This window comes from Oncorhynchus nerka, linkage group LG3, assembly GCF_034236695.1.
Source record: "Oncorhynchus nerka isolate Pitt River linkage group LG3, Oner_Uvic_2.0, whole genome shotgun sequence".
In the NCBI taxonomy this organism is placed as follows: domain Eukaryota; kingdom Metazoa; phylum Chordata; class Actinopteri; order Salmoniformes; family Salmonidae; genus Oncorhynchus; species Oncorhynchus nerka.
The window spans coordinates 37,809,361-37,835,342 of NC_088398.1; the positions used below are offsets into that span (position 1 = coordinate 37,809,361).

Here is a 25,982-nt window from a genome sequence, read left to right on the forward strand (position 1 = left end):
TCAGGCCTATATCTTGAACTGTACGACAGGTATGAAATGAATAGCTCACTTTGAATAACCAAATGCTATAATACAGGAATTTTAAGCATGAAAACATGAAATCATTATATGTGATACCACGGCGGGTATAACTACAATAGCTCACTTGAATCATCAAACATAAACCTGGCCTACCAAGGCAGGCATGAAAACATGACATCATCATGCATAGCCTAATATCACGGTGGGTATGAATACAGTAGCTCACTTGGAATCAAACAATTATAGGCCTGCCTACCAAGACAGACATGAAAACATTAGGCAAAATCATAAATAAACAGCATTCAGGCATACCTTTTCTGTGTTTCACATTTTACAGCACAAGGCATGGACGCCTACCGCTTGGTGTTAAAGATGGAGAGTATTTCATCATATTACAAAAAGTCACTGAGTTCGCTTTGAAAGGAGAACAGGGCTAGATTGTTTAGATGTGCAGTCAGCATGCAAGATCTGATGGATATTTTGATACGGCCTGTAGTGGGGTAGAGTCTCTCAACAGTACATGAAGTCAGAGGAAGGGTGATGATGGCCCTTAGTAGATTATAAATGTTAGGGAAAATATCAGGACTGCAGCTGTCCAAAACTTCAATAAGGGATGGAAATTCCTGAATTCCTACTTTCCGATGCAGTTGTTGAATAAAAACAGCTGTACACCAGCGGAACCCATCCAACTTGAAGCAGCTGGAGCAGTTTTGCCTTGAAGAATGAGCAAAAATCCCAGTGGCTAGATGTGCCAAGCTTATACAGACATACCCCAAGACACTTTTTGTTTATTTTTGTCTTATTTATTTGTTGTTTGTTTGACAATAAAAATATATTTTGCATCTTCAAAGTGGTAGGCACCCCGACCAATTTTAATTCCAGGTTGTAAGGCAACAAAATAGGAAAAATGCCAAGGGTGTGAATGCTTTCGCAAGTCACTGCAGCTAACATTAGCAGAGGTTAGATGGATGTCTTGCTAGCTAATATTTTACTTTTATGTATAAATAGTGTGTAAGGTTAGGGATGTTTTCTCAAAATGCCATTATGCATGTCTATTTATAGCCTAATGTTAGCTGGCTAACTAGCTAACATTGAACCTATTTGGTTAACTTTAGTTAGCTATAACAATCGGTTGGTATTGCTAGTTAAAGCTTGCTGTTACCTAGCCAGCTGAAGTTAGATGGCTGGCTTGTTAGATAATATTGAACCTATTTGGTTAACTTTAGCTAGCTATGACAATCGGTTTGTATTGCTAGTTAAAGCTTGCTGTCTTTGCTTATTTGAGCTGTTTTTGCCATGATATGGACTTGGTCTTTTACTAAATAGGGCTATCTTCTGTATACCGCCCCTACCTTTTCTCAACCAACTGATTGGCTAAAACATTAAGAAGGAAAGACATTCCGTAAATGTACTTTTAACAAGGCACACCTGTTACTTCAAATACAGTCCAGGTGACTACCTCATGAAGCTGGTTGAGAGAATGCCAAGAGTGTACAAAGCTGTCATCAAGGCAAAGGGTGGCTACTTTGAAGAATCTCAACAATAAAATATATTTTGATTTGTTTAACACTTACAACATGTATTATTTCATAGTTTTGAAGTCTTCACTATTATTCTAAAATGTAGAAAATTATAAAAAAATATTTTACAAAACGGGAATTAGTAGGTGTGTTCAAACTTTTGACTGGTACTGTATGTCTTGCGTTTTACAGTGAAGAATAAAGATGGTTAACTAGGGGTCCTGGTTTCCAGTCTTATCAGATTTGCAAAGACAACCTAGGGTGTGTTCTTTAAGGCATATTGTATCAAAACCTTTTAAACAATTTGCAGCATTCAAATTAAAATGTAAGTTTCTTATTGGAGTCCTGGTAGTGCCTCCCTGTTTCATCTTATTTTCTTCTGTTTGGTGCATAATAAACACGGCCGTAGTGCGTGTGAATGTTCAATGTCTGCTTTCCCCTCTAGGCTTTTTAGCAGTGTGGTCTACTGTATCTCATGTTCAACTAGCTCTCATAGTCTCACATCAGGATTAGACGTTCATTCATGTTTTTCAAATGTCAAATTCCGAAGTTTGTGTTTAAGGTTAAGTTAAGCTGGATTCAGATATTTAACCTTCTGCACCAGAGCCAGATGCTTAAGGTTAGGCATTAACTCTGAATGGTTAAGGTAACGGTTTAACGTTTGGAATAGGCTTCACCTTTCTAGCGCAGAGGAACCCTTCGACAACTTTCCCCTGAAATTCAAAAAATTTTTTTTGAAATATGTAACTTTCACATAGTAACAAGTCCAATATGGCAAATGAAAGATACACATCTTGTTAATCTACCCATCATGTCCGATTTCAAAAATGCCTTACAGCTAAAGCACAACATATGATTATGTTAGATCACCGCCAAGTCAAAGAACACAGCTGTTTTTCCAGCCAAAGATAAGAGTCACAAAAAGCAGAGATGACACTCATAGGACATCATGTTAAACAATACATGTATGTTTTGTTCGATAATGTGCATATTTATATCCAAAAATCTCAGTTTACATTGGCGCCTTACGTGTAGTAATGTTTTGATTCCAAAACATCCAGTGATTTTGCAGAAATACTCATTATAAACATTGATAGAAGATACAAGTGTTATTCACAGAATTAAAGATAGACTTCTCCTTAATGCAAACTCTGTGTCAGATTTTTTTTTTTACTTTACGGACAAAGCATAATCTGAGAAAGGCGCTCAAAGCCCAAATCAGCCATTTTGGAATCAACTAAGTTAGAATCAACACCATAAATATTCAAATCAAATCAAATGTTATTTGTCACATACACATGGTTAGCAGATGTTAATGCGAGTGTAGCGAGTGTAGCGAAATATTCACTTACCTTTGATGATCTTCATCAGAAGGAACTCCCAGGAATCCCAGTTCGACAATTAATGACTGATTTGTTCCATAAAGTTCCATTATTTATGTCCAAATAGCCACTTATTGTTCGCGTGTTCAGCGCAGTAATCCATCTTCATGAGGCGCAGGCACTTCATCCAGACAAAAACTCGAAAAGTTCCATTCCAGTCCTTTAGAAACATGTCAAACGATGTATGGAATCAATCGTTAGGATGTTTTTAACATAAAACATCAATAATGTTCCAACCAGAGAATTCCTTTGTCTTCAGAAAAAGCACTGGAACGCGAGGTAACTCTGTCGGGAGCTCCTCCTTTATAGTAGAATCCTCTTTCAAGTTTCAAAAGACGTTTGACATCTAGTGGAAGCCCTAGGAAGTGCAACCTCATCCATATCTCAATGTGTATTCGGTAGGTCAAGCTTTGAAAAACTACAAACCTCAGATGACCCACTTCCTGGTTGGATTTTTCTCAGGTTTTCGCCTGCTATATGAGTTCTGTTATACTCAAAGACATCATTCAAACAGTTTTAGAAACTTCAGAGTGGTTTCTATCCAATACTAATAATAATATGCATATATTAGCATATGGGTCAGAGTAGGAGGCAGTTCACTCTGGGCACGCTATTCATCCAAAAGTGAAAACGCTGCCCCCCAAAAATCTCAAAAATACTTTCTAGCACTGCATTCAAGCATGCAACCTTTGGCACCACAGGCAGTTGCTTAGGGCCATCCGCCATCCCTTGATCCCCGTCCACAACACCATAGCAAAACTGAAACCTACTTGAAGGTTACATCGCTCACTGTTTCCCCTAGTGGCCAGTTTCCATATCGTCTCCCGATGTCATCATACTTGGATAGATGTCGAATACTGACCTGGCTGCTCATTTTACCACTGGAGCAGCTCCAATAAGTGTCCGCCAATATTCCTTTCAAAGGCGTATCGCTAAACAAACAAGTATGCTAGATGTCTTGGAGGAAGCTTTAGAAGGATTCAGCAGGATTCAAATGTGCATACAGAATGATGTACCACACAAGCATATTGAGCAATGGGAAATATAAAACATGATCACATAGACATTTCTGATGTGAGTGCGGGATTGTGCGGATCGTGACGTGACCAATGCACACAGATGTATCCACATGCAAATTGCACACACACACAGACACATATTCATACACATTAAATCACACATAGACACTTGTACACACACACACACACACATGCTAAGTCAGATACACAGACAGACACACACAAAATAAAGATGTTGTTTAGCAGGAGGCCTGCTTAATCTGTTGTCGCAAAGTCCTCTCTGAAGTTGTCTTTAAATTAACAAATGTGTTTGTTCTCTCTCTCTCCCCTTTCTTTCTTTCTCTCTCACAGATGTCGGCTCAGGCTCGGGAGATGATGGTAAGATTGCTCAACTATTTCATCTTCACTTGTTTTCATTATCCCTTACTGTTATCTCTATAGTCATTCTCCTTGCCTAGAAACAAGACTGATCATGACACACTACTTGGAATTGAGGTTTCAAATAACACATCTTTCAGATTGTGGAAAAAAATACATCTTCACAAACATGCACGCATGCCCTCAGTGAACACACTGCATGGAAAATTTGACAAACACTTACACACACACACAGACATGTTTGTATTCTCTCAGACAAGCAGACACATCCTGACACACACCATGCTATCATACCCTTGAACTAAACATTCATGCATGTATACAGCAAACACGCTCTCAGGTGCTTCGCACACACTTGTACACACCCCTGTACCAAGCTATTATACACAGACACATAGTCTTGCCAATTCTCTGACCTCTTCCAACATACACACTCCACCCCCCCCTTCACAAAGCAATTATGCGCACATACATCCACTTCTGAGAGCGATTGTGCACCTTTTCCCCTGAGTGTGACAAGTGAGAGACATTCTCTATATAGTGCACTATAGTGCACTACTTTTTACTAGGGCACATAAGTAATGCATGATGTAAGTAATATGGTGCCATTTGGTATGCAGCGATGGTCACAGAGACTGACGAGGGAAATTAGTATCTTCTCTGTCGCTTGCTCTCTCTCTCTCTCTCTCTCTCTCTCTCTCTCTCTCTTTCCCTCTCCTTTTCCCCCTCTACACACTCCTCCTCTTAATTCAAAAATGACTCTTCTCCTGGGGTAGCCAGATGTGCGTGCGTGTATGTGTATGTATTACCCCTTTCATATCTAGACAAAAACAATAAAAGAGGGGTATACCTGCAAGGAAGTGGAAAATAAAGTTTGAAAGGGGGACATAAACATTGGCTACCATTTTTTTACAGGTAACATACCGTGAATAGTGCCTGAAATAGGTATTAGTATGTGAATGGGGTTCATTTGCACAAGCTGGAAGTGTTAGATGTACAGTATGTTCAATATTGTTTTTCAATGAGTGGTGGGAGTCAGAAGGGGTGTAGAGTGTGCAGACAATTGGAAAGGGGATTGGAGTATGGTGGCAGATCTGGGATAAAATTTGAAAGGAGTGGGAATCTTTCGAGCAGATGATAGGAAAGGTGTGTGCTTACATGCATGTATGTAAGAGATTTAATTCTTGTAGCTGTATATTCTGTATACAGGTGTTTGTGTCGATCATGTACTGTTTATTTGTGTGTTTGTGTGTGTGTGTGTGTGAGTTAGTGTGCGCATGTGCGTTTGAGTGCACTAGTTCGTTCATGCTCACATTTGTGTGGTCCTGTGTGTATGTGTGTTTGTCCATGCAAGGGTGTTCATTAATGCATGCTCGTGCTGGAATAATCAGTATCCCGGAGTCAGATATGAGTAACATATTACAATCTTCCCATTAACCTGCAAATGAGAGATGGACAGAGAGAAGCAGACATTAATAACAGAGTGGAAGGTTAACCAGAGATATATGGACAGAAATTACCAGAGAGATGAGGAAGAGAAATAAAGGGAGAAGCAGAAGGCAGAGAGTGATAACAGAAGTAGAGCGATAGAGATGGAGGGAGGATTGACAAAGATAAGGAGGAGGAGGTAGCGCTAGATGGAGAGATAGCAGGAAGAAGAGATGGAGGTGGAGAAAAGATGGCAGTTTATGGGTAAAGAGAAGGTTAAAGACAGAGTTACAGTATAGAAGGGGGGTTAGGGTAGTACAGAAGCACTCCAGCACTAGCACAAGAACAGCCACCAATTAAAATTAAATTACATATTGGAATCGGACAATATTAGCTAAAAATGTCAACTTCGGTATCGGCCCGTTGTCTATTTTAACACCGATGTACCAAACCAATGTCAAAGCTGATGTTTCATACCTATAAAACATAGGTACATGACGTAATGACGCCATGTAAAATTCTGCACTACACGTGCACCACAGCATTCCTAACCTAGCCCACAATGTCTGCAGTGTGGATCGAGCAGTCAACAAGTCGTGCAGTCATTTGAAAGAGTAATACAACTTCAGCGAGACAACTCAAAGGTGAAATTCATTAACGCCAAGATAATGGAATTCATTGCCCTTGACAATCAACCATTCTCTGTCGTGGGTGATGTTGGCTTTCGCCGACAGGTCGAGCACTGGTACACATGTTGCCCTACCGGAGTTACACAGTAATAATGTCACTGCTATTAGCTTCACGACATACTGTGGAACGTCGTTTGGGTCTTTGCGTGTCAAAAAAGATACACATCAAATAACACTATTTGACGCGCTAAATACGCTTTTAATTTGACACGTCAAATAACACAGTTCTATTATAGAATGTTGTGTGTTCTGAATTTGCATGTACAAGCCAAGTGCCACCACTACTATTAGTAGCACAAGCATGCACCGGTCACAAACAATGTGTTTACAATACCGCGTTGATAATAAAGCATTATTTGTTCGACCGCAACTTCTGGGATGGCTAGCTTTAATTCAATTCAATTCAATTCAAGGGCTTTATTGGCATGGGAAACATGTGTTAACATTGCCAAAGCAAGTGAGGTAGACAACATACAAAGTGAATATATAAATTATCTTAGCTTTATCTTGGTACCTAGCTAACACCAATACAACCAGCATGAAAACAATTACCAGTAGAAACTGCAGTCATTTTCATTATTCTTAGCAATGATTTAGGAATCCTTGTGAGTAAGTATTATCTAGATAGCCACTCGTTGTTCGCCTAGTGAAATTGAACTACAGTTCATGAAAATATATAGCGAGCTAGCTACTTAACCCTGTTGCCCAAAGCTAACGTTATAAGAAGCCAGCTAGCTTCATCTGGCTAGTGACGCTCGACCGGACCAGGTTATGTGTTGTGAACCTAGCCACAATAAGGATTAGGCACAATAGTGTAATTTGCGGGTTGCCTTCAAAATAAAAGTACCTCTTTGAAAGTCATGCAGAAGGTTACAATTGATGGAATAATGCCATATTTAGACTAGATAATGTTAAACCAGGTTGGAATGTGAAGCAATGAAATGGGGTATCAGTCTACTCGGTGACACCCACAGAACACAACTGTGAAGAGTTTACGGAAATATTAGCATTGTTGCTCTTTTCGCGGGACTGTGACTGTATGAAATCACCTCCCCAGTCAGCCTATTGTGTGTATTGACATTCACATTGCACTGTACAGCTTTACCTAAGGATTGGGGATCAATGAAAGGGGGTATCAGTCTACTCAATACCCAATATATTTTTCCCAACGTCCTCCAGAGTTATCAGACTCCAAAACATCCACACAGTATTGTTTTTCCTCAAGAATAGTGTTCAATACACATACGTTGACAATACATGTGGCTCTTTTTCACAGTTGTTTCAGAATCCCGCAATAAGTGCTACGATACTAATGTTCTCTAGGTGTCACTGAGTAGACTGATACCCAATGTCATTAATCCACAATCCATAAGTAAGGCTGTACAGTGAAATAATTATGCCCCAAATGCAATTCTAAAGTATAATACAATTTGTCAAATTAACAAATAATTGTATTTTGTTTATTTTATTTAACAACATTCCAACCTCGTTTAGCATGAGCTATTCAATTATGGCATAATTCTGCTATTTGTATTAATTTGCATCACTGTCAATGACACTTTTATTTTGAAGGCTAACAGCAAAGTTCACTAGTTCACTTCACTAGGCAGGTACAGGTTGGCAGACAGGCTCGGGATCAGGGCAGGCAGAATAGTCAGAACCTGGAAAACTATGACACAAAACTTGAGCAAAAGGAAGATGGGAAAGCACGCTGGTAAGTCCTGACAAGACAACCATAGAACACAGGTATAAATACACTGGGGGTTAATGGGGAAGATGGGCGACACCTGGAGGGGGGTGGAGACAAGCACAAAGACAGTTGAAACAGATCAGGGTGTGACAAACACATATCATGATTAAAAGGCTAGTCAAAATTACAAACAACCATAAATACATGAATTTATATTGACATCCTAGAAAGTGGTACTATTCAATCCACTTTCCCCTAACCTAACAAATCTACCGTATTCATTTCACACACAGCCGTAGAAAATGATCAATACACCTGACCAACAGCAGGGGGTGCAAGGGGCAGCGGAGTGGTTTATCTTACTTAGACAACAAGCTTGCTTTTAAATCTATTTCCACTTTTTCTTTGCTTTATGTCCAAGGGAAGGCTATTCCAATGACAAATGCTTGTATTGAAAAATGTGCTCCTCGCTGTACTGTTTCAAAGACATAACACTAGCTCTGGCATTGTAACTGTGCTGGTTATAGACCATATCAATGTGGTTTTTCATATAATCTGGGGCACGATCATTTAAACTGTCAAACATATGATGGAGTTGAAGTTGGTCCACTCTGGACTCCAAAGGCAACAAGCCCACCTCCCGGAACTCCTGTACGTCTATGTGGGTCCTAGGGAGCACGTTAAACATATACCTGATAACATTAAGCATGAACCCCATTCTCTTTTTCAGATTTTTTGATAGCCCAATATACCAAGGCATAATCAATATGACACTGAATCAAGATTGAGACAAGCAATTTCTTAACTTTGATGTTATTAAACTATTTCATTATAATTTGTTTGCTGCTAAAATCCTTTTTAAAATGTCAATCAGGTCTCCTGAAATTGATTAATCAGAAAGGGACACACCAAGATAAGTTAAACTTGTCTTAGATTCAATCTCCATGCCTGCACAGTTCACCTTTATCTTGTCAGCCCAGTCAACCAATTTCTAACATAATTCTTTACTCAGGGTCTCCTCTATGTACGCTGTATCCTTCCCTGATACCAGTAAGGCTGAGTCATCAGCATATAGCATAAGTTTGCACTTTACTCTATCTGGCATATCATTGACCTATATAAGAAATAGGAGAGGCCCTAAAATATATCCCTGCGGTACTACACAGGATATTTCTTGGGACTCTGACAGAACATCCCCAACATCACATACTTGTGTTTTGTTGGTCAGATAAGACCTAAACCAATTCACTGCTACATCACGTAGACCCATGCATTTCAGTTTCCTCAGGGAATATCATGGTCCACAGTGTCAAGGGCTTTATCCAAATCTAACATGAAACTACCTGTATAGTTCCCCTTCTCACTTTCCTGCTTGATGAGGTCAAAAAGGTAGAGAAGGCAAGTATCAGTGGAATGAGCTGTTCTAAAGCCAGATTGGACTTCATAAAAAATGTTTGTGCTCGAGAAGGTATGCCTCAACTTGATTAAAAACAAATCTCTCAACAACTTTTGACACAGGCCAGTAGTTTCCTACATTTGTTTTACTGCTGTTCTTGTGGAGCGGAACCACCCTGGCTGTTTTGAGATCATTGGAGAATTTACCACTATTAATAGAAAGTTTTACAATATGCGTTATCATTTTAGCAGTGACGCAATCACTATTCTTTATGAATCTTGCAGGAAGGTTCCAACCCAGTTGCTTTGTTTGTGCTCTTAAGCATAGCAGATTGGAAACTTTGTTCTCTGTTACCATGCACAGCTCAAACAAATCGTTTGTGATACCTTTGCTATTGTAACGTCTGCTTCAAACGCATAGATCCCCAGAACGCAGCTCACTTTCCAGCTCACACGCTCAAACACATAGATCCCCTGAACGCAGCTCACGCTCCAGATCCCAATCACCTGATTTCTGATCCCCTGTTCACAAACCTGTATGTCATTTACACACTCAATTTAGTTCAGTTCTTTGCACCCCATCATTGTGAGGTATTGTTTGTTTTGATACACATTTCTATTCGGCACACAGTTTTCTTCTCCCCGTATTAGTCCACCAGTGTATCGTCGTTTTTGGCCATTCTCACTTAACGATGCCTTTTTCCCTATTCCCTGCCTGTACTTTTGCTGCCTATCAGATTTCCTGTCATCAACCTCTTGCCTGATCTCCCTGACTACGTCAATAGCCTTTTCCCTGCCAGTACTGTTACCTTTTTGGAGCACCTGTGTATGACCTTCTGCCTGCCCCTGGACTCAACTACCTGCCTCCTCCTGTGGTCCTTTACAGTTAAACACCTGCTGTGCCGTGCGCTTGAAACCAGCTCTCTGTCTCCCATTGTTTTCATGACAGCTATGGTAAAAGTTGTTAATGAAAGACTGGCCATAGTGTCCAGAGCAGGTCGGTAACTTCTTAACCAGAGATGAGGCTATAGTGGTAAAAAATGTGTTAAAGTAACCTTTGCCTGGTCATAGCATAAAACTTAAAACATAAGCATAAAACAGGCCAATACTACATGATTTTAACTTATGGAGAGTTTTTGAGCCAATGTCCTTTAATATTTTCCACAGTTTGAGGCTGACTTCAATTGTAATTAACAGCATCTATGTAATGTTGGGATTTGACCTGATCCATTTTGTATTTTGCCTGGTTTCTACAGTTAATATAACCATCATAATCTTGTTGTAGATTTGTCCATTTGAATTTGGCCAGGTAGCGATCTCTTTTCCTTCTGAGTTCTAAGATCTCGGAAATGAACCATTTCCCTAATCGCTGTATGATTCAAATTTGTTTTCGAATTTGTTTCATCGGAGCCATAGAGTCGAGTTAAAAAGAGTCGAGTTAAAAAGATACCAAGTTTGATCGCCATCATCAGTTTACTACATACGACCAACCAAAATGTCCATGTACATCTACAAAACGTTCCTTTGAGTATTGTTTCATAGACATGTATTTATTACCTGGCTCAAGTAGAATTTTTGATTTTGTTTTAACCAATATTTAACACCCATGACTGAAACCTTCTCTTGGTCTGATACACTCAACAATCAGTTGTCTATGTCCAAATAACTGATTAAAGTTATACAAGGCATTTACTAGTGTACTCATCTTGGGTGGTAACTGCACAATTGTATTAAAATTGCCAAGCAGAATTACATTCCCTATCAGCAAGTACAGAGTGCTCTGGGGCAGGGGTTCATCAAGGATCTCTCTCTGTACTTTGCTCTGTTCATCTTTCCCTCGATCCTAACTAGTCTCCCAGTCCCAGCTGCTGAAAAACATCCCAACAGCATGATGATGCCACCACCATGCTTCACCGTAGGTGACAGGTTTCCTCCAGACGTGACGCTTGGCATTCAAGCCAAATAGTTCAATCTTGGTTTCATCAGACCAGAGAATCTTGTTTCTTCTGGTCTGAGAGAACTCCACGTGGACTGTAATGTGCTTTTTACCTAGGAATGGCATCCGTCTGGCCACTCTACCATCAAGGCCTGATTGGTGGAGTGCTGCTGAGATGGTTGTCCTTCTGGAAGGTTCTCCCACCTCCACAGAGGAACTCTGGAGCTCTTCCAGATTGACCATCAGGTTCTTGGTCACCTCCCTGACCAAGCTCCTTCTCCCCCGATTTCTCAGTTTGGCCGGGCGGCCATATCTAAGAAGGATCTTGGTGGTTCCAAACGTCTTCCATGTAAGAATGGAGGCCACTGTGTTCTTGGGAGACATTCAGGGCTGCAGAACGTTTTTGGTACCCTTCCCCAGATCTGTGCCTCAACACAATCCTGTCTCTGAGCTCTACGGGCAACTCCTTTGACCTCATTGCTATGAAATGCACTGTCAACTTTTGGACCTTAAATAGACAGGTGTGTGCCTTTCCAAATCATGTCAAATCAATTGAATTTACAACAGGAGGACTCCAATCAAGTTGTAGAAACATGTAAATGATGATCAATGGAAAAAGGATGCACCTGAGCTCAATTTCGAGTCTCATAGCAAAGGGTCTGAATAGTTATGTAAATAAGGTATTTCTGTTTTTTTTATTTTATACATTTGTAAACATTTCTCCAACCTGTTTTGCTTTGTTGTTATGGTGTACTGTTTGTAGATTGATTTGATCAATTCCAGTAACATAACAAAATGTGGAAAAACTCAAGGGGTGTGAATACTTTCCGAATACTCCTTCCTACAGTGCATATCTCCCCATGCAACCTCAAGTCCATCCATTTTCAGAACCTAACATGCACATCATTCCTAGTAAAAACACACCGTTTCAGTTGCAGTCAATTCTATGAATGCTATCACCTGGTAGCTCCACCTCATTGTCCTCAATTGACCCATCGAGCCATGTAGCAGAAACTACTGCAGCCCGGGTGTTAGAAGCAAGGAGTTTTAATTCCTCTAATTTCGGCAGCAGGCCCCGTGCATTCACATAGATTAAGTAAAGTCCTCTTCGATTGAAACAATCAAACATGTTATTTCCACATGCCCACTGCTGATACGTCGACTATCTCTTCTAGATTGCACTCATTATCCCTGCTCATGTCCAGCAGCCCAATGTCAAATCAAATTTTATTGATCACATACACGTGTTTAGCAGATGTTGTTGTGTGTGTGTAGCGAAATGCTTCTGTTTCTAGCTACTGCAGTAAGGAAGTCTAGGACCCAGTTGCACAGGGCGGTAAGAAAATTGAAGTGGGTTTAGGGTGGCAGGTAAGGTAGAGGTGATATGATCATTGACTAGTCTCTCAAAGCACTTCATATACATCTCATATGTATATACTGTATTCTATCTTAGTCTATGCCGCTCTGACATTGCTCGTCCATATTTTTATTATATTCATCATTCCTCAGATTTGTGTGTATTGGGTAGATGTTGTGATATTGTTAGATATTACTACACTGTCAGAATTAGAAACATAAGCATTCCTATACCCGTAATAACATCTGCTCAACACGTATGTGACCAATAAAATTTTATTTCATGATGACAGAAGTGAGTTGGCCACGGAGAAGGACAGCCCACAGTCCTTGGTAGTGGGCCGCATCGGTTGCACTGTGTTATCCTCAAAGCGTGCAAATAAGGTGTTTAGCTTGTCGTGGCTGGTTTTCATTTTGTAGTCCATGCTTGTCTGTTGACTTTGCCACATACGTCTCATATCTGAGCCGTTGAATTGCTGCTCCACTGTGGTTTTCAGTTTGCATAAGTCCAATGAAGTTCTTTGAGAGCCGTCGTGGTGTCGGCTTGAGGTGGGATATACACGGATGTTACTATAACCGAAGCTAATTCTATTTTGAGATAATACGTTCTGCATTTTATTGTGAGGTATTCTAGGAAATTAACAAAAGGACTTGAGTTTCCTGTATGTTATCACACTCTGAGTCATTAATCATGAAACATACACCCCCTCCCTTCTTCTTCCCGGAGAGAGATTTATTCCTGTCTGCGCGATGAACTGAGAACCCAACTGGCAGGACAGTATATCCTGAGAGAGCCATTTTTCTGTGAAACAGAGTATATTATAATCCCTGATGTCTCTCTGGAAAGAAATCCTCGCCCTGAGCTCGTAAATGTAATTATGCAGAGACTGAACATTAGCGAGTAATACACTCGGAAGCGGTGGGTGGTTTGCACGCCTCCTAAGTCGGACTAGAAGACCACTCCGAGTACCTCTCCTCCGCCGGTGGTGTTTTGGGTCGGCCTCTGGAATCAGTTCAATTGCCCTGGGGGGTGCAAACACTGGATGTGATTCGGGAAAGTCGTATTCCTGGTGGTAGTGCTGGTAGTGCTAGTGAGTTACCGCCGCTTTGATATCCAATGTTTGGCACTGCGTTTAAACAGCATACATTTCAAACAAGCCAAATATTACTTTGAGACTTTACAGCTTCATCATGTGTAACCCATTTCAGGAAACTAGGAATTTTGGGGCAGAAATGCCTATTGGAACATGTGAACTTTCATGTGCCTTAATAACAAACTTGTGTGCCATCTGTAAGTACGAATATAATTGTTAAATTAAGAGCTTAGTTGGTTTATCCATGAAAAAAGTAAGCAACCTTCCCGCTAGCCATGATTGGCTGAGATAATGAGTGGGCTGGACATGCCAAAAGATGGGTTCGGATTGGTCTGCCATGCACACTTCTGTCCATAACATGAGTCTGTCAGTATGTGTAGGTAATCCTATCTATCACAGCTTTTTGAAAGCTATAACATAGTAGTACTGAGTAAGTGTTGCCCTCCACTTTCTGGAGGACTGAGTTTTGAAATCGGTGGAATTAGAGTGTGATAGCTTGGGAGTCAAAAAGAGAACACACAGAAGGCTGTTGTATAAAATACCTGTCTCCGGATTAAATCTTCAAACTAAGGGCAACCATGGCACCCGTGACAGAGGGAGAAGTGTCCATCCATGTATACAGGTAACATAGTCTAGCTAGCTACATTTTCAGATATTACACATTTCTAATTTTGTTAGAAACTTGTTTTCATTTGAAGTTAAAACATACTGTTATCTATCTAGCTAATGTTAGCTGGCTGGCTCACTAACTAACATTACGTGTATGATCTGTGTAGTAATATTATTCGTGTCTCAGAGCCATTTTATTGCTCATTATTGTCTAATGTTAGCTGGTTATTAACATTGAACCTGGTTGGTTAGCTACCAGCAGATTCATACAGGGTAGTAGCATTATGACTCCACTATGCAAAAAAACAATTTCAATAGAATGTTTATGATGTTTATGATGTCACTGCGACAACTGTTGATAGGCGTAGCTGGTAAATTCGAAATCTACTCCGATTTCAGAGCACTCTCTTCTGAGTGTACCAGAGCACAGAATAACTGACGGATTTACGAATGCTCAACACCTGTTTTAACATGGTCCGTGTCCGTAAACTTTGGCAAAAAAAGCGAGATTAAGTTGTTGCCAGGAGCACAGTTGAAGTCACCAACGCTCTGGATAACATAAAAACAGCCTAACCAGCTCTGCTAGAGTGACTAAAATGGTCAGAGTGAGCTGTTCTCTCATTTGTGTCTGGAAGTAGCTAGCAAGCTTGCCAACGTTAACCAGTTAGCTTGGGTGCTTGGCTGTTGTTAGGTCAGAATTATTTGGATCAACCCTACTCTTTGTCCAGAGCATACAGTGTGCGCTCTGAACGCTTCGAGACCAAAACGCTCTGTATTTACGAACAGACAATCTGAATTACGAACGCCCAGAGCACACTCTGGCACTCCTGATTAATTTTTGAACACACTCGTAGTATAAACCAGCCTTAAGTCTTGGAGACTTTGATTGTTTAGTACATAGCCTCACATGTGACTCCTTAGCCCTTGTGTGGGGTTCGGGTCTGTGGGACCCATTTTCAATGTTTACTAAAAGATAAATTATTAAATTAATTATTTCTTCAACATAAGACTCATTGGCCTTTGCTAATTTTCTGTGAAGAGCATGTAAATAACACAATTTCATTGAGTGCACACCGTGCACCACTTACACATTTATATTACATAAGCTGTGTTGGGGTCCTCTGGACCCGAGGGTAGGTAAAGTGTGTGTGAGATGTGGATTGTGTATGTGTGCCATTCAGAGGGTGATGGGCAAGACAAAAGATTTAAGTGCATTTGAAGTGGTATGGTATTAGGTGCCAGGCGCAACGGTTTGTGTCAAGAACTGCAACGCTGCTGGGTTTTTCATGCTCAACAGTGTTCCGTGTGTATCAAGAATGGTCCACCACCCAAAGGACACCAAGCCAACTTGACACAACTGTGGGAAGAATTGGAGTCAACATGGGCCAGCATACGCTTTCAACACCTTGTGGAGTCCATGCCCCGACGTATTGAAGCTGTTCTTAGAGCAAAAAAGGGGGTGGTACAACTAAATATTAGGAAGGTGTTCTTAATGTTTGGTATACTCAGTGTATATGATGGCAGTTTGCAAAACAAATGCCGACCCGATTGATAAGAATTCAAGGTGTACCCTTGAATTCTAAATCACGATGTCCCCCTCACACCATCACACCTCCTTCTCCATGCTTCACGATGGGAAACACACATGCGGAGATCATCCATTCACCTACTCTGCGTCTCACAAAGACACGGAGGTTGGAAGCAAAAATCTCACATTTGGACTCATCACAACAAAGGACAGATTTCCACCGTTCTCTAATGGCCATTGCTCGTGTTTCTTGGCCCAAGCAAGTCTCTTCTTATTACCGGTGTCCTTCAGTAGTGGTTTCTTTGCAGGAATTTGACAATTTATAATTTTTTTCCTTTATTTAACTAGGCAAGTCTGTTAAGAACAAATTTAAGTTAACCCACTGTTCCCTGCTTGGCCATCATTGTAATTAAGAATTTGTTCTTAACTGGCTTGCCTAGTTAATTAAAGGTTACATTTAAATTAAATAAATAAAAACTTGATCTCTGTGAAGCATTTATTTGGGTTGCAATTTCTGAGGCTCTTAACTCTAGGGATCTTATCTTCTGCAGCAGAGCCAGTTTCATCATAGCGCTTGACGGTTTTGGTGACTGCACTTGAAGAAACTGTCAAAGTTCTTGACATTTTCCGGATTGACTGACCGTGTCTTTTAAAGTAATAACGGACTGTCGTTTCTCTTCACTTTTTTGAGCTGTTCTTGCCATTAAAATTGACTTGGTCTTTTACCAAATATGGCTATCTTCTGTATATCACCCCTACCTTGTCACAACACAACTGATTGGCTCAAACGCATTAGGTAGGAAAGAAATTCCACAGATGAACTTTTAACAAGGCACACCTGTTTATTGAAATGCATTCCAGGTAACGGCTGAATGCCAAGAGTGTGCAAAGCTGTCATCAAGGCAAAGGGTGGCTACTTTGAAGAATCTCTAACACTTTTTTGATTTCTACATGATTCCATATGTCCTATTTTGTAAGTTTGATGTCTTCACTATTATTTTACAATGTAGAAAATAGTTGAAATGAAGAAAAGCCCTGGAATGAGTAGGTGTCCAAACTTTGGACTGGAACAGTAAACTTATATTTATATATACAGTATATATATACATACATGTATATATATATATATATACACTATATACTATATATACACTATATATTCCTTTATTATTTTCCCCTAACCAAGACTGAGACCTATTATTTGTTTTACAATGATATGCAGACGTTACCCAGTACATTAGTTTAGTCCGCTAATTGGAGTAAACTAATGGACAGTAACTTCTGCTTCTGCTTCCAGCTTATACATATACCATATACAATTTACGGACACTTTTTTTTACAATAGTTTTCTTTTGTTTGTTTTTAATCCCATCCTTCAGCTTTCCTCAACCCATCCCATCTATCTCTGAAGAACATCCAGTTTTGATTTCTATTTTCCATATATTTTTAGCTGTGCTATTTCACAAAAGTTCTGAACCTATATACATTTTACGGACACACAGTGGCGACCTGTCATTCAGGGCAGGAGGGGCATGATCCCCACACTTGTAGCTTACCTGTTTTGCATAATATTTTTCCATTAACATTTGTCACATATTAGTTTGCAAACAATGTAAACAATATTTTTTACTTTCTTGAGTAAGGCAGCACCAAAATGCAGGTGTTTCAGCCTAGCTGAGTGCCTTCTGTGGTAGTGGGGCAGCCAGTGGAAAATACAGAGCGTAGGTGTTGGTAATATTCTCCAGTTGTGCCGTGATTAGCTCAGTGTTCTGTCACTGATGGGGGCAGTATGTCACCGCCAAGTCTGACATGGATGATTGACTGGCCCGGAGGGTTTCCAAAACCTCCCAATGGAGAGTGGGCACCCCTGTATGTCGAGCCATGCAACATAATATATATTTTTTGGATTCTTTTGAACATTTATTTAACCTTTATTTAACTAGGAAAGTCAATTAAGAACAAATTCTTATTTGCAATGACGGCCTACCACGGCCAAACCCTATCCAGGACAACTCTGGGCCAATTGTGGACCGCCCTATGGGACTCACAATCACGACCGGTTGTGAAACAGCCTGAAATCGAACCAAGGTCGGTAGTGAAACCTCTAGCACTGAGATGCAGTGCCTTAAACCACTGCACCGAATTATCAGCATTGAAAGGACAGCATTCTCCATGTCTCTCTTTCCCTCTCATCTCCTCTCTCTTCTCTCTAATTCTTCTTCTCCTTCAGCTTTTGTAAGAGTCAGTAGCTTAGTGAAATGATTGTGTAACATAATATGTGTAATTTGTTTTATGGCTTATGGCCTGTAGTAGGTCAAACTTTATGCTATGCGTGTCTATACTGTGTGTGTGTGTGTGTGTGTGTGTGTGTGTGTGTGTGTGTGTGTGTGTGTGTGTGTGTGTGTGTGTGTGTGTGTGTGTGTGTGTGTGTGTGTGTGTGTGTGTGTGTGTGTGTTTGTGTCTAAAGTGTATGTGTGAGTCGACTAATCCATGCCAAAAGATTCCACTTAAGTTAATTGAAATACCATATCTGAACTGAAGGTGATTAATCAAATTATAATTCTGAAACCACAGCGATATGGATTTGATTCCACTCCATTATGTTTAATTAAGTGTGAGATTCCGGTACGGCCCAATTGTGAATTCAATTTTGATTGATCTCCCATAGTCAATACATACTGTAGCGACACACAATAAGTTTAGCAAGTTACTCCCTGCCTGTTACTCCCTCCCTGCAAGTTACGCCCTCCCTGTTTACAAGATCACACTCACACTTCATTTAACAGACTATGCACTGACTCAAAAACGCAACTCATGAGATTTATTTTAGTCAACATAAGGGTACAAATTTACCCATAATTGTAATCTGCCTTTTATTTTTACAAATTATTTAACCTATTTCATTTAAACAGGTAGGCTAGTTGAGAACAAGTTCTCATTAACAACTGTGACCTGGCCAAGAATAAAGCGAAGCAGTTCAACACATACAGTGCCTTGCGAAAGTATTCGGCCCCCTTGAACTTTGCGACCTTTTGCCACATTTCAGGCTTCAAACATAAAGATATAAAACTGTATTTTTTTGTGAAGAATCAACAACAAGTGGGACACAATCATGAAGTGGAACGACATTTATTGGATATGTCAAACTTTTAACAAATCAAAAACTGAAAAATTGGGTGTGCAAAATTATTCAGCCCCTTTACTTTCAGTGCATCAAACTCTCTCCAGAAGTTCAGTGAGGATCTCTGAATGATCCAATGTTGACCTAAATGACTAATGATGATAAATACAATCCACCTGTGTGTAATCAAGTCTCTGTATAAATGCACCTGCACTGTGAGAGTTACACATGGAATAAACAAACATACAGTCAATAATACAGTAGAAAAAAGTCTATATACAGTGTGTGCAAATGAGGTAAGATAATGGAGGTAGGCAATACATAGGCCATGGTGATGAAGTAATTACAATATAACAATTAAAAACTGGAGTGATTGATGTGTAGAAGATGTGCAAGTAGAGACACTGGGTGCAAAGAAGCAAAATAAATAAATAAATACAGTATGGGGATGAGGTAGTTGGATGGGCTATAATACAGATGGGCTATGTACAGGTGCAGTGATCTGTGAGCTGCTCTGACAGCTGGTGCTTATAGCTAGTGAGGGAGATATGAGTCTCCAGCTTCAGTGATTTTTGCAGTTCGTTCCAGTCATTGGAGGCAGAGACTGGAAGGAAAGGCGGCCAAAGGAGGAATTGGCTTTGGGGGAGGGCTAGTGAGATATACCTGCTGGAGCGCGTGCTACGGGTGGGTGCTGCTATGGTGACCAGTGAGCTGAGATAAGGTGGGGCTTTATCTAGCAGAGACTTGTAGATGACCTGGAGCCAGTGGGTTTGTCGACGAGTATGAAGCGAGGGCCAGCCAACGAGAGCGTACAGGTCGCAATAGTGGGTAGTATATGGGGCTTTGGTGACAAAACGGATGGCACTGTGATAGACGGCATCCAATTTGTTGAGTAGAGTGTTGGAGACTATTTTGTAAATGACATCGCCGAAGTCGAGGATCGGTAGGATGGTCAGTTTTACGAGGGTATGTTTGGCACCATGAGTGAAGGATGCTTAGTTGCGAAATACGAAGCCAATTCTAGATTTCATTTTGGATTGGAGATGCTTAATGTGAGTCTGTAAGGAGAGGTTACAGTCTAACCAGACAGACACCTAGGTATATGTAGTTGTCCACATACTCTAAGTCAGAACCGTCCAGAGTAGTGATGCTGGACGGGCGGGCAGGTGCGGGCAGCGATCAGGTTGAAGAGCATGCGTTTAGTTTAACTTGCATTTAAGAGCAGTTGGAGGCAACAGAAGGAGACATGTATGGCATTGAAGCTCGTCTGGAGGTTAGTTAACACAGTGTCCAAAGAAGGGGCGGAATTATACAGAATGGTGTCGTCTGCATAGAGGTGGATTAGAGAATCACCAGCAGCAAGAGCGACATCATTGATGTATACAGAGAAGAGAGTTGGCCTGAGAATTGAACCCTGTGGCACCCCCATAGAGACTGCCAGAGGTCGAGACAACAGGCCCTCCGATTTGATACAGTGAATTCTATGAGAGAAGTAGTTGGTGAACCAGGCGAGGCAGTTATTTGAGAAACCAAGGCTGTTTAGTCTGCCGATAAGAATGTGGTGATTGACAGAGACGAAAGCCTGTCTCTTATCGATGCCGGTTATGATATCGTTTAGGACCTTGAGCTTGGCTGAGGTGCACCCATGACCAGCTCGGAAACCAGATTGCATCACGGAGATGGTACAGTGGGATCCAGATGAAAATGGTGCTGAAGTTTCTACCCCCAAGCCATAAGACTCCTGAAAAGCTAATCAAATGGCTACCCGGACTATTTGCATTGTCCCCCCACCCCCACACCCATTTTTACGCTGCTGCTACTCTCTTTTTATTATCCATGCATAGTCATTTTACCTCTACCTACATGTACATATTACCTCAGGTTACCTCGACTAACCTGTGCCCCCGCACATTGACTCTGTACTGGTACTCCCTGTACATAGCCTCGCTACTGTTATTTTATTGTTGATCCTTAATTTTTTATTTTTTTATTTTATACTTGTTCTTTTCATTTTTAATTTTATTATTCATTTTATACTTCAGTTTATTTTGGTAAATACTTTCTTAACACTTATTTTTCTTAAAACTGCATTGTTGGTTAAGGGCTTGTAAGTAAGGTCTACCTACACCTCTTGTATTTGGCGCATGTGACAAAAACAATTTGATTTGATTTGATATCCAGAGAAAGAGCGTAATGAAATTGTTGCTAGCAGAGCTGGTTAGGCTGTTTTCATGTTATCCAGAGGTAAACAAATCATCGTCCCGAGCGTCAAGTGTGTGCTCCGAGATCAAAATGAGATGGGTGGGGCTAAAGCTTAAGAGGGTGTGAATGATGTTGAATGAGTGTAGACAAAGAGGAGCTCTTCTCTAGATACCAAAACATTCCAAGGCAGTTTTCTCAAAAGTGAGTTTACAAGTTGATCAACTTTCAAAGCAGAATTACTTTCCCATTTTTCCTCAAATGCAGTGAATGACATACCATTTTGTAGCTCAGAGTCTCTACTTTTATCCAATGTAATAAACACCATTTCACATTTTGCAACATAAGACCGAATTCAGGTGATGAGTCACATATCATCATTCTGAATAGTCGTAACCATATGCATCTGCAAAAACCCAGCCTTACTCATGGCTAACTAAATAATTACACAGGATAGACACACACACGGTATGGATTATTGACTAGAAATGTAATATGATGGAAACAGGTCCCTAGCGGACTGACACAATATGATGGTTTGTTACAACAGAGATGGAGAGGGGGGAGCGAGAAAAAAGACACTTATCGTGGATGCATTTTGGAACTATTCTCACATTAATCATGTACTTTGCATATGAATCGCCGCACGTTTGGAATAAGAAATAATGAATATATTGTGAGTGTCTTTGTTCGTCGTTTATCAGAACCAGGCCTTTTTAACTTCTTGACGCTACCCATCCCGTTAGCGGGATCATTTTCGTCAGCAACCGCTGAATAGCATAGCGCAACAGTGAAATAATATTACAAAAAAATATTCATATTCATGAAATCACAAGTGCAATATTGTAAAACACAGCTTAGCCTTTTGTTAATCCACCTGTCGTCTCAGATTTAGAAATTATGCTTTACAGCGAAAGCAATCCAAGCGTTTGTGTAAGTTTATCAATAGAATAACATAACATTATGTACACTAAGCATTAAGTAGCTAGGTCACGAAAATCAGAAAAGCAATCAAATTAATCGTTTACCTTTTATCTTCGGATGTTTTCACTCACGAGACTCCCAGTTACACAGCAAACGTTCCTTTTGTTCCATAAAGATTATTTTTATACCCAAAATACCTCCGTTTGTTTGTCGCGTTATGTTCAGAAATCCACAGGAAAGAGCGGTCACGACAACGCAGACGTATATTCCAAATAATATCCACAGAAACATGTCAAACGTTTTTTATAATCAATACTCAGGTTGTTTTTAAAATATATATTCGATAATATATCAAACGGGTGTGTAGGTTTTTCAAAAACACCGGGAGCAACGATGGCCACTTTACTCTGTAGCGCAAAACTCACTCTGAGAGCCCCCACCTATCCACTTACGCAATGTGATCTTTCACGCTAATTTTTCTAAATAAAAGCCTGAAACTATGTCTAAAGACTGTTGACACCTTAGGGAAGTCATAGAAAAAGGAATCTGGTTGATATCCCTTTAAATGGAGGATAGGCATGCATAGGAACAGAGAGGTTTCAAAATAAGAGGCACTTCCTGATTGGAGTTTCCTCAGGTTTTCGCCCTGCAATATCAGTTCTGTTATAGTCACAGACAATATATTTACAGTTTTGGAAACTTTAGAGTGTTTTCTATCCTAGACAACAATTATATGCATATTCTAGTTTCTGGGGCTGAGAAATAGGCCTTTTCAAATGGGTACGTTTTTTTGCCAAAAACGAAAATACTGCCCCTTACACGCAAAAGATTAAGAAGGATTTGGGTTGGCCTTTCAGCGGCACACTTGTAAGGCACTGATTGTCTGAAAGGGTCCGGACCATCTCTTGTACTGTTGTTCACTCTGGAAGATAGCCAGCTGTGTCGACGGTTCCCATTGGTGATGATGGTAGGAGAATACAAGGATTTGAGACTCGTAGTAGGATGGGATTGTTTTAAGAGTAGTAGGATGGTCCCAGTTAGATTGACTTTTCTCGATATCTGATTTAGGACAGCTAATCAGCCGTACCAGTGATTGTCTGGGAGATTAGATTTTCGCCCTCACCTCGTGTTGATCTTCATGGTTCAGGATTCAGACCACTTTACACACACAGCTGCAACCTGGCAATGTTCTGGTCTCATATGTTAATTCTTAACCAGTCCTTTCATGCACTCTGGTTGAAAAGGATGGTTCCATCAGGCTGACACACTCTCTGACCTCATTCGGGGCGTGGCTTCTTACTGTGCAAAGGTAATAGATGCAAGTTATCCCTTGACTCCTAAAATCACATTTATATCTTAACAAAAATACTTGCATAATTGTTCATATTATATGCACAATGTATTGGATGGAAACTTGACAGACAAAGGGGAAATACTTTCCAAGTTACAGTATTTCGTCCATACGATTTTTATAACATCACAAAATAAAAACCAATGTGACATTAGTTTTATATAGCTCCCCACTAACCATTCCCCACATTTGTATGTTATAATTATTGTTCCGGTATTCACTTTTGTGTTAGAACCTATTAACAAAGTAATTCCTTTTGTTAATACTGGAGGGGAGAAAGTTCACAACAGGGTGTGAACTGTCGACCATCCAGCAGCCCCCCCGGTTCCTGTCATCCCCTGCCAGTCTGATCTGACCAATTCGGAGCCTCACAGGACAGTTATGACAATTCTGAAACTGATCCGACATTGCTGGCACTTAAAAGTGAAAACTCTGATCTGTTTTTATTGCCACTTTTTGGTCTGTTCAAATGGCATCCTTGGTCAATCACAAAAAGCTGAAACGAGACTTGTTTTGAGGATTATGCATGTTATTTAGTAGGTGTATGGTGTACATCAGCTGCGATGAACCCTCCTGGAGACTTACTGGTTGTGCAGGCTTTCGCTTCAGCCCTGTTTTGAACACACCTAATTCAGCTTGTCAGGGTCCCAAGGAGCAGCTGATTTTTAAAAGTCGAGGTGTTAGATCAGGGCTGGAGAAAAATACTGCACATCTAGTAACTCTCCAGGAGTAGGGTTGGCCACCGTTGATGTACATTCTGTATTCTTCATGCTATGCATTCTACATTCACTCACCCCATTGGAAACCAGTTTGTAGCACCCTGCTGGGTGATGCATGGCAGCCCTTTTGCACGAGACTGCTCACCATAAACTAGCTAATTGGCTGCATAATGTACCACAACATGTGAAATCACTATCCTCATAATCTTCCACAACTTTTCCAAATTGTCAAAAGTTGTGCATTGATAAGATGCTGTCGTGTTACGCAGCGAGGGTTAGGATCTGCAAAGGGACACAAGCAGAGTCCTCAGATCCCATTGCATGTTCCCCCCCTCTCTCTCTCCCCATGGTGGATGGTGGCTCTTCAAATCAAATAGCTCTGGAATGATTTTGTTGATGAAATGTAAAATCTCTGGCAAACACTGATAGGTTTGGGACCGAGGGAGATAAAATATAGTGTGTGTGTGTGTGTGTGTGAGAGAGAGAGGGAGGGAGGGAGGGAGTTTATGGGCGTGTGTGTGTGTGTCACACAGGTGGCCGGTGGTACCTTAATTGGGGAGGACAGGCTCATTGTAATGGCTGGAACAGACTAAATGGAATGGTATCGAACACATCAAACACATGGCTCCCATGTGTTTGAAACCATTCCACTCAGCAGCCTCCTGTGTGTGTGTGTGTGTGTGTGTGTGTGTGTGTGTGTGTGTGTGTGTGTGTGTGTGTGTGTGTGTGTGTGTGTGTGTGTGTGTGTGTAGAGGGGGCACCCATATGTGTGAGCTGTCTGCAGTATTAGAAGGGGGGTCACCTCTTGGCCACCGTAGGCTTTTATCATCATCATTTTTTAAATACTTACTTATGGGTCCTTTTTCAACAATGCCGTGCTAAAAGTTTTTTTTAAATGCAATAAAACATTGTAATAAAGACACAAGGAATAAATACACAGTGAATAACAATGACGAGTAAAAATAACATGGTTATATACAGGGAGGACCAGTAACGAGTCGATGTGCAAGGGTACAAAGTAATTGACGTAGCTATGTAAATACACTAATGTTCAAAAGTTTTGGGTCACTTAGAAATAATGATCAATTAGCCTTTTAAAATTATAATTGGATTACCGAACACAACATTGGAACACCGGAGTGATGGTTGCTGATAATGGGCCTCCGTACGCCTTTGTAGATATTACATTAAAAAATCAACCGTTTACAGCTACAATAGTCATTTACAACATTAACAATGTCTACACTGTATTTGTGATGAATTTGATGTTCTTTTAATGGACAAAAAATTTAGAAAAAAAGGACATTTTTAAGTGACCCCAAACTTTTGAACGGTAGTGTTTTGTAATGTTAACATGACTAGGTGACAGGATAGAAAATAGACAGTAGCAGCAGCAAGTAGCCATTTGATTAGCTATTTAACAGTCTTATTTAGCAGTCTAATGGCATGGGGGTAGAAGCTGTTCAGGGTCCTGTTGGTTCCAGACTTGGTACACTGGTACCACTTGCTGTGCGGTAGTAGAAGGAACATTCTTTGGCTTGGGTGGCTGGAGTCTTTGACAATATTTTGGGCCTTCCTCTGACTGCCTGGTATAGAGGTCCTGGATGGCAAGGAGCTCGGCCC

At 40.5% G+C, this 25,982-nt stretch overlaps 1 protein-coding gene across 1 annotated transcript in view; it reads left to right on the forward strand.

Moving 5' to 3' along the window:
* The window catches only part of LOC115107571 (tomoregulin-2), a 169,224-nt gene that overhangs the window by 79,128 nt on the left and 64,114 nt on the right, over positions 1 to 25,982 (forward strand). The window contains exon 4 of the mRNA XM_029630997.2: positions 4,294 to 4,320. Within this exon, the coding sequence (XP_029486857.1) occupies positions 4,294 to 4,320 (27 nt within the window). The remainder of the gene's footprint in view (positions 1 to 4,293; positions 4,321 to 25,982) is intronic.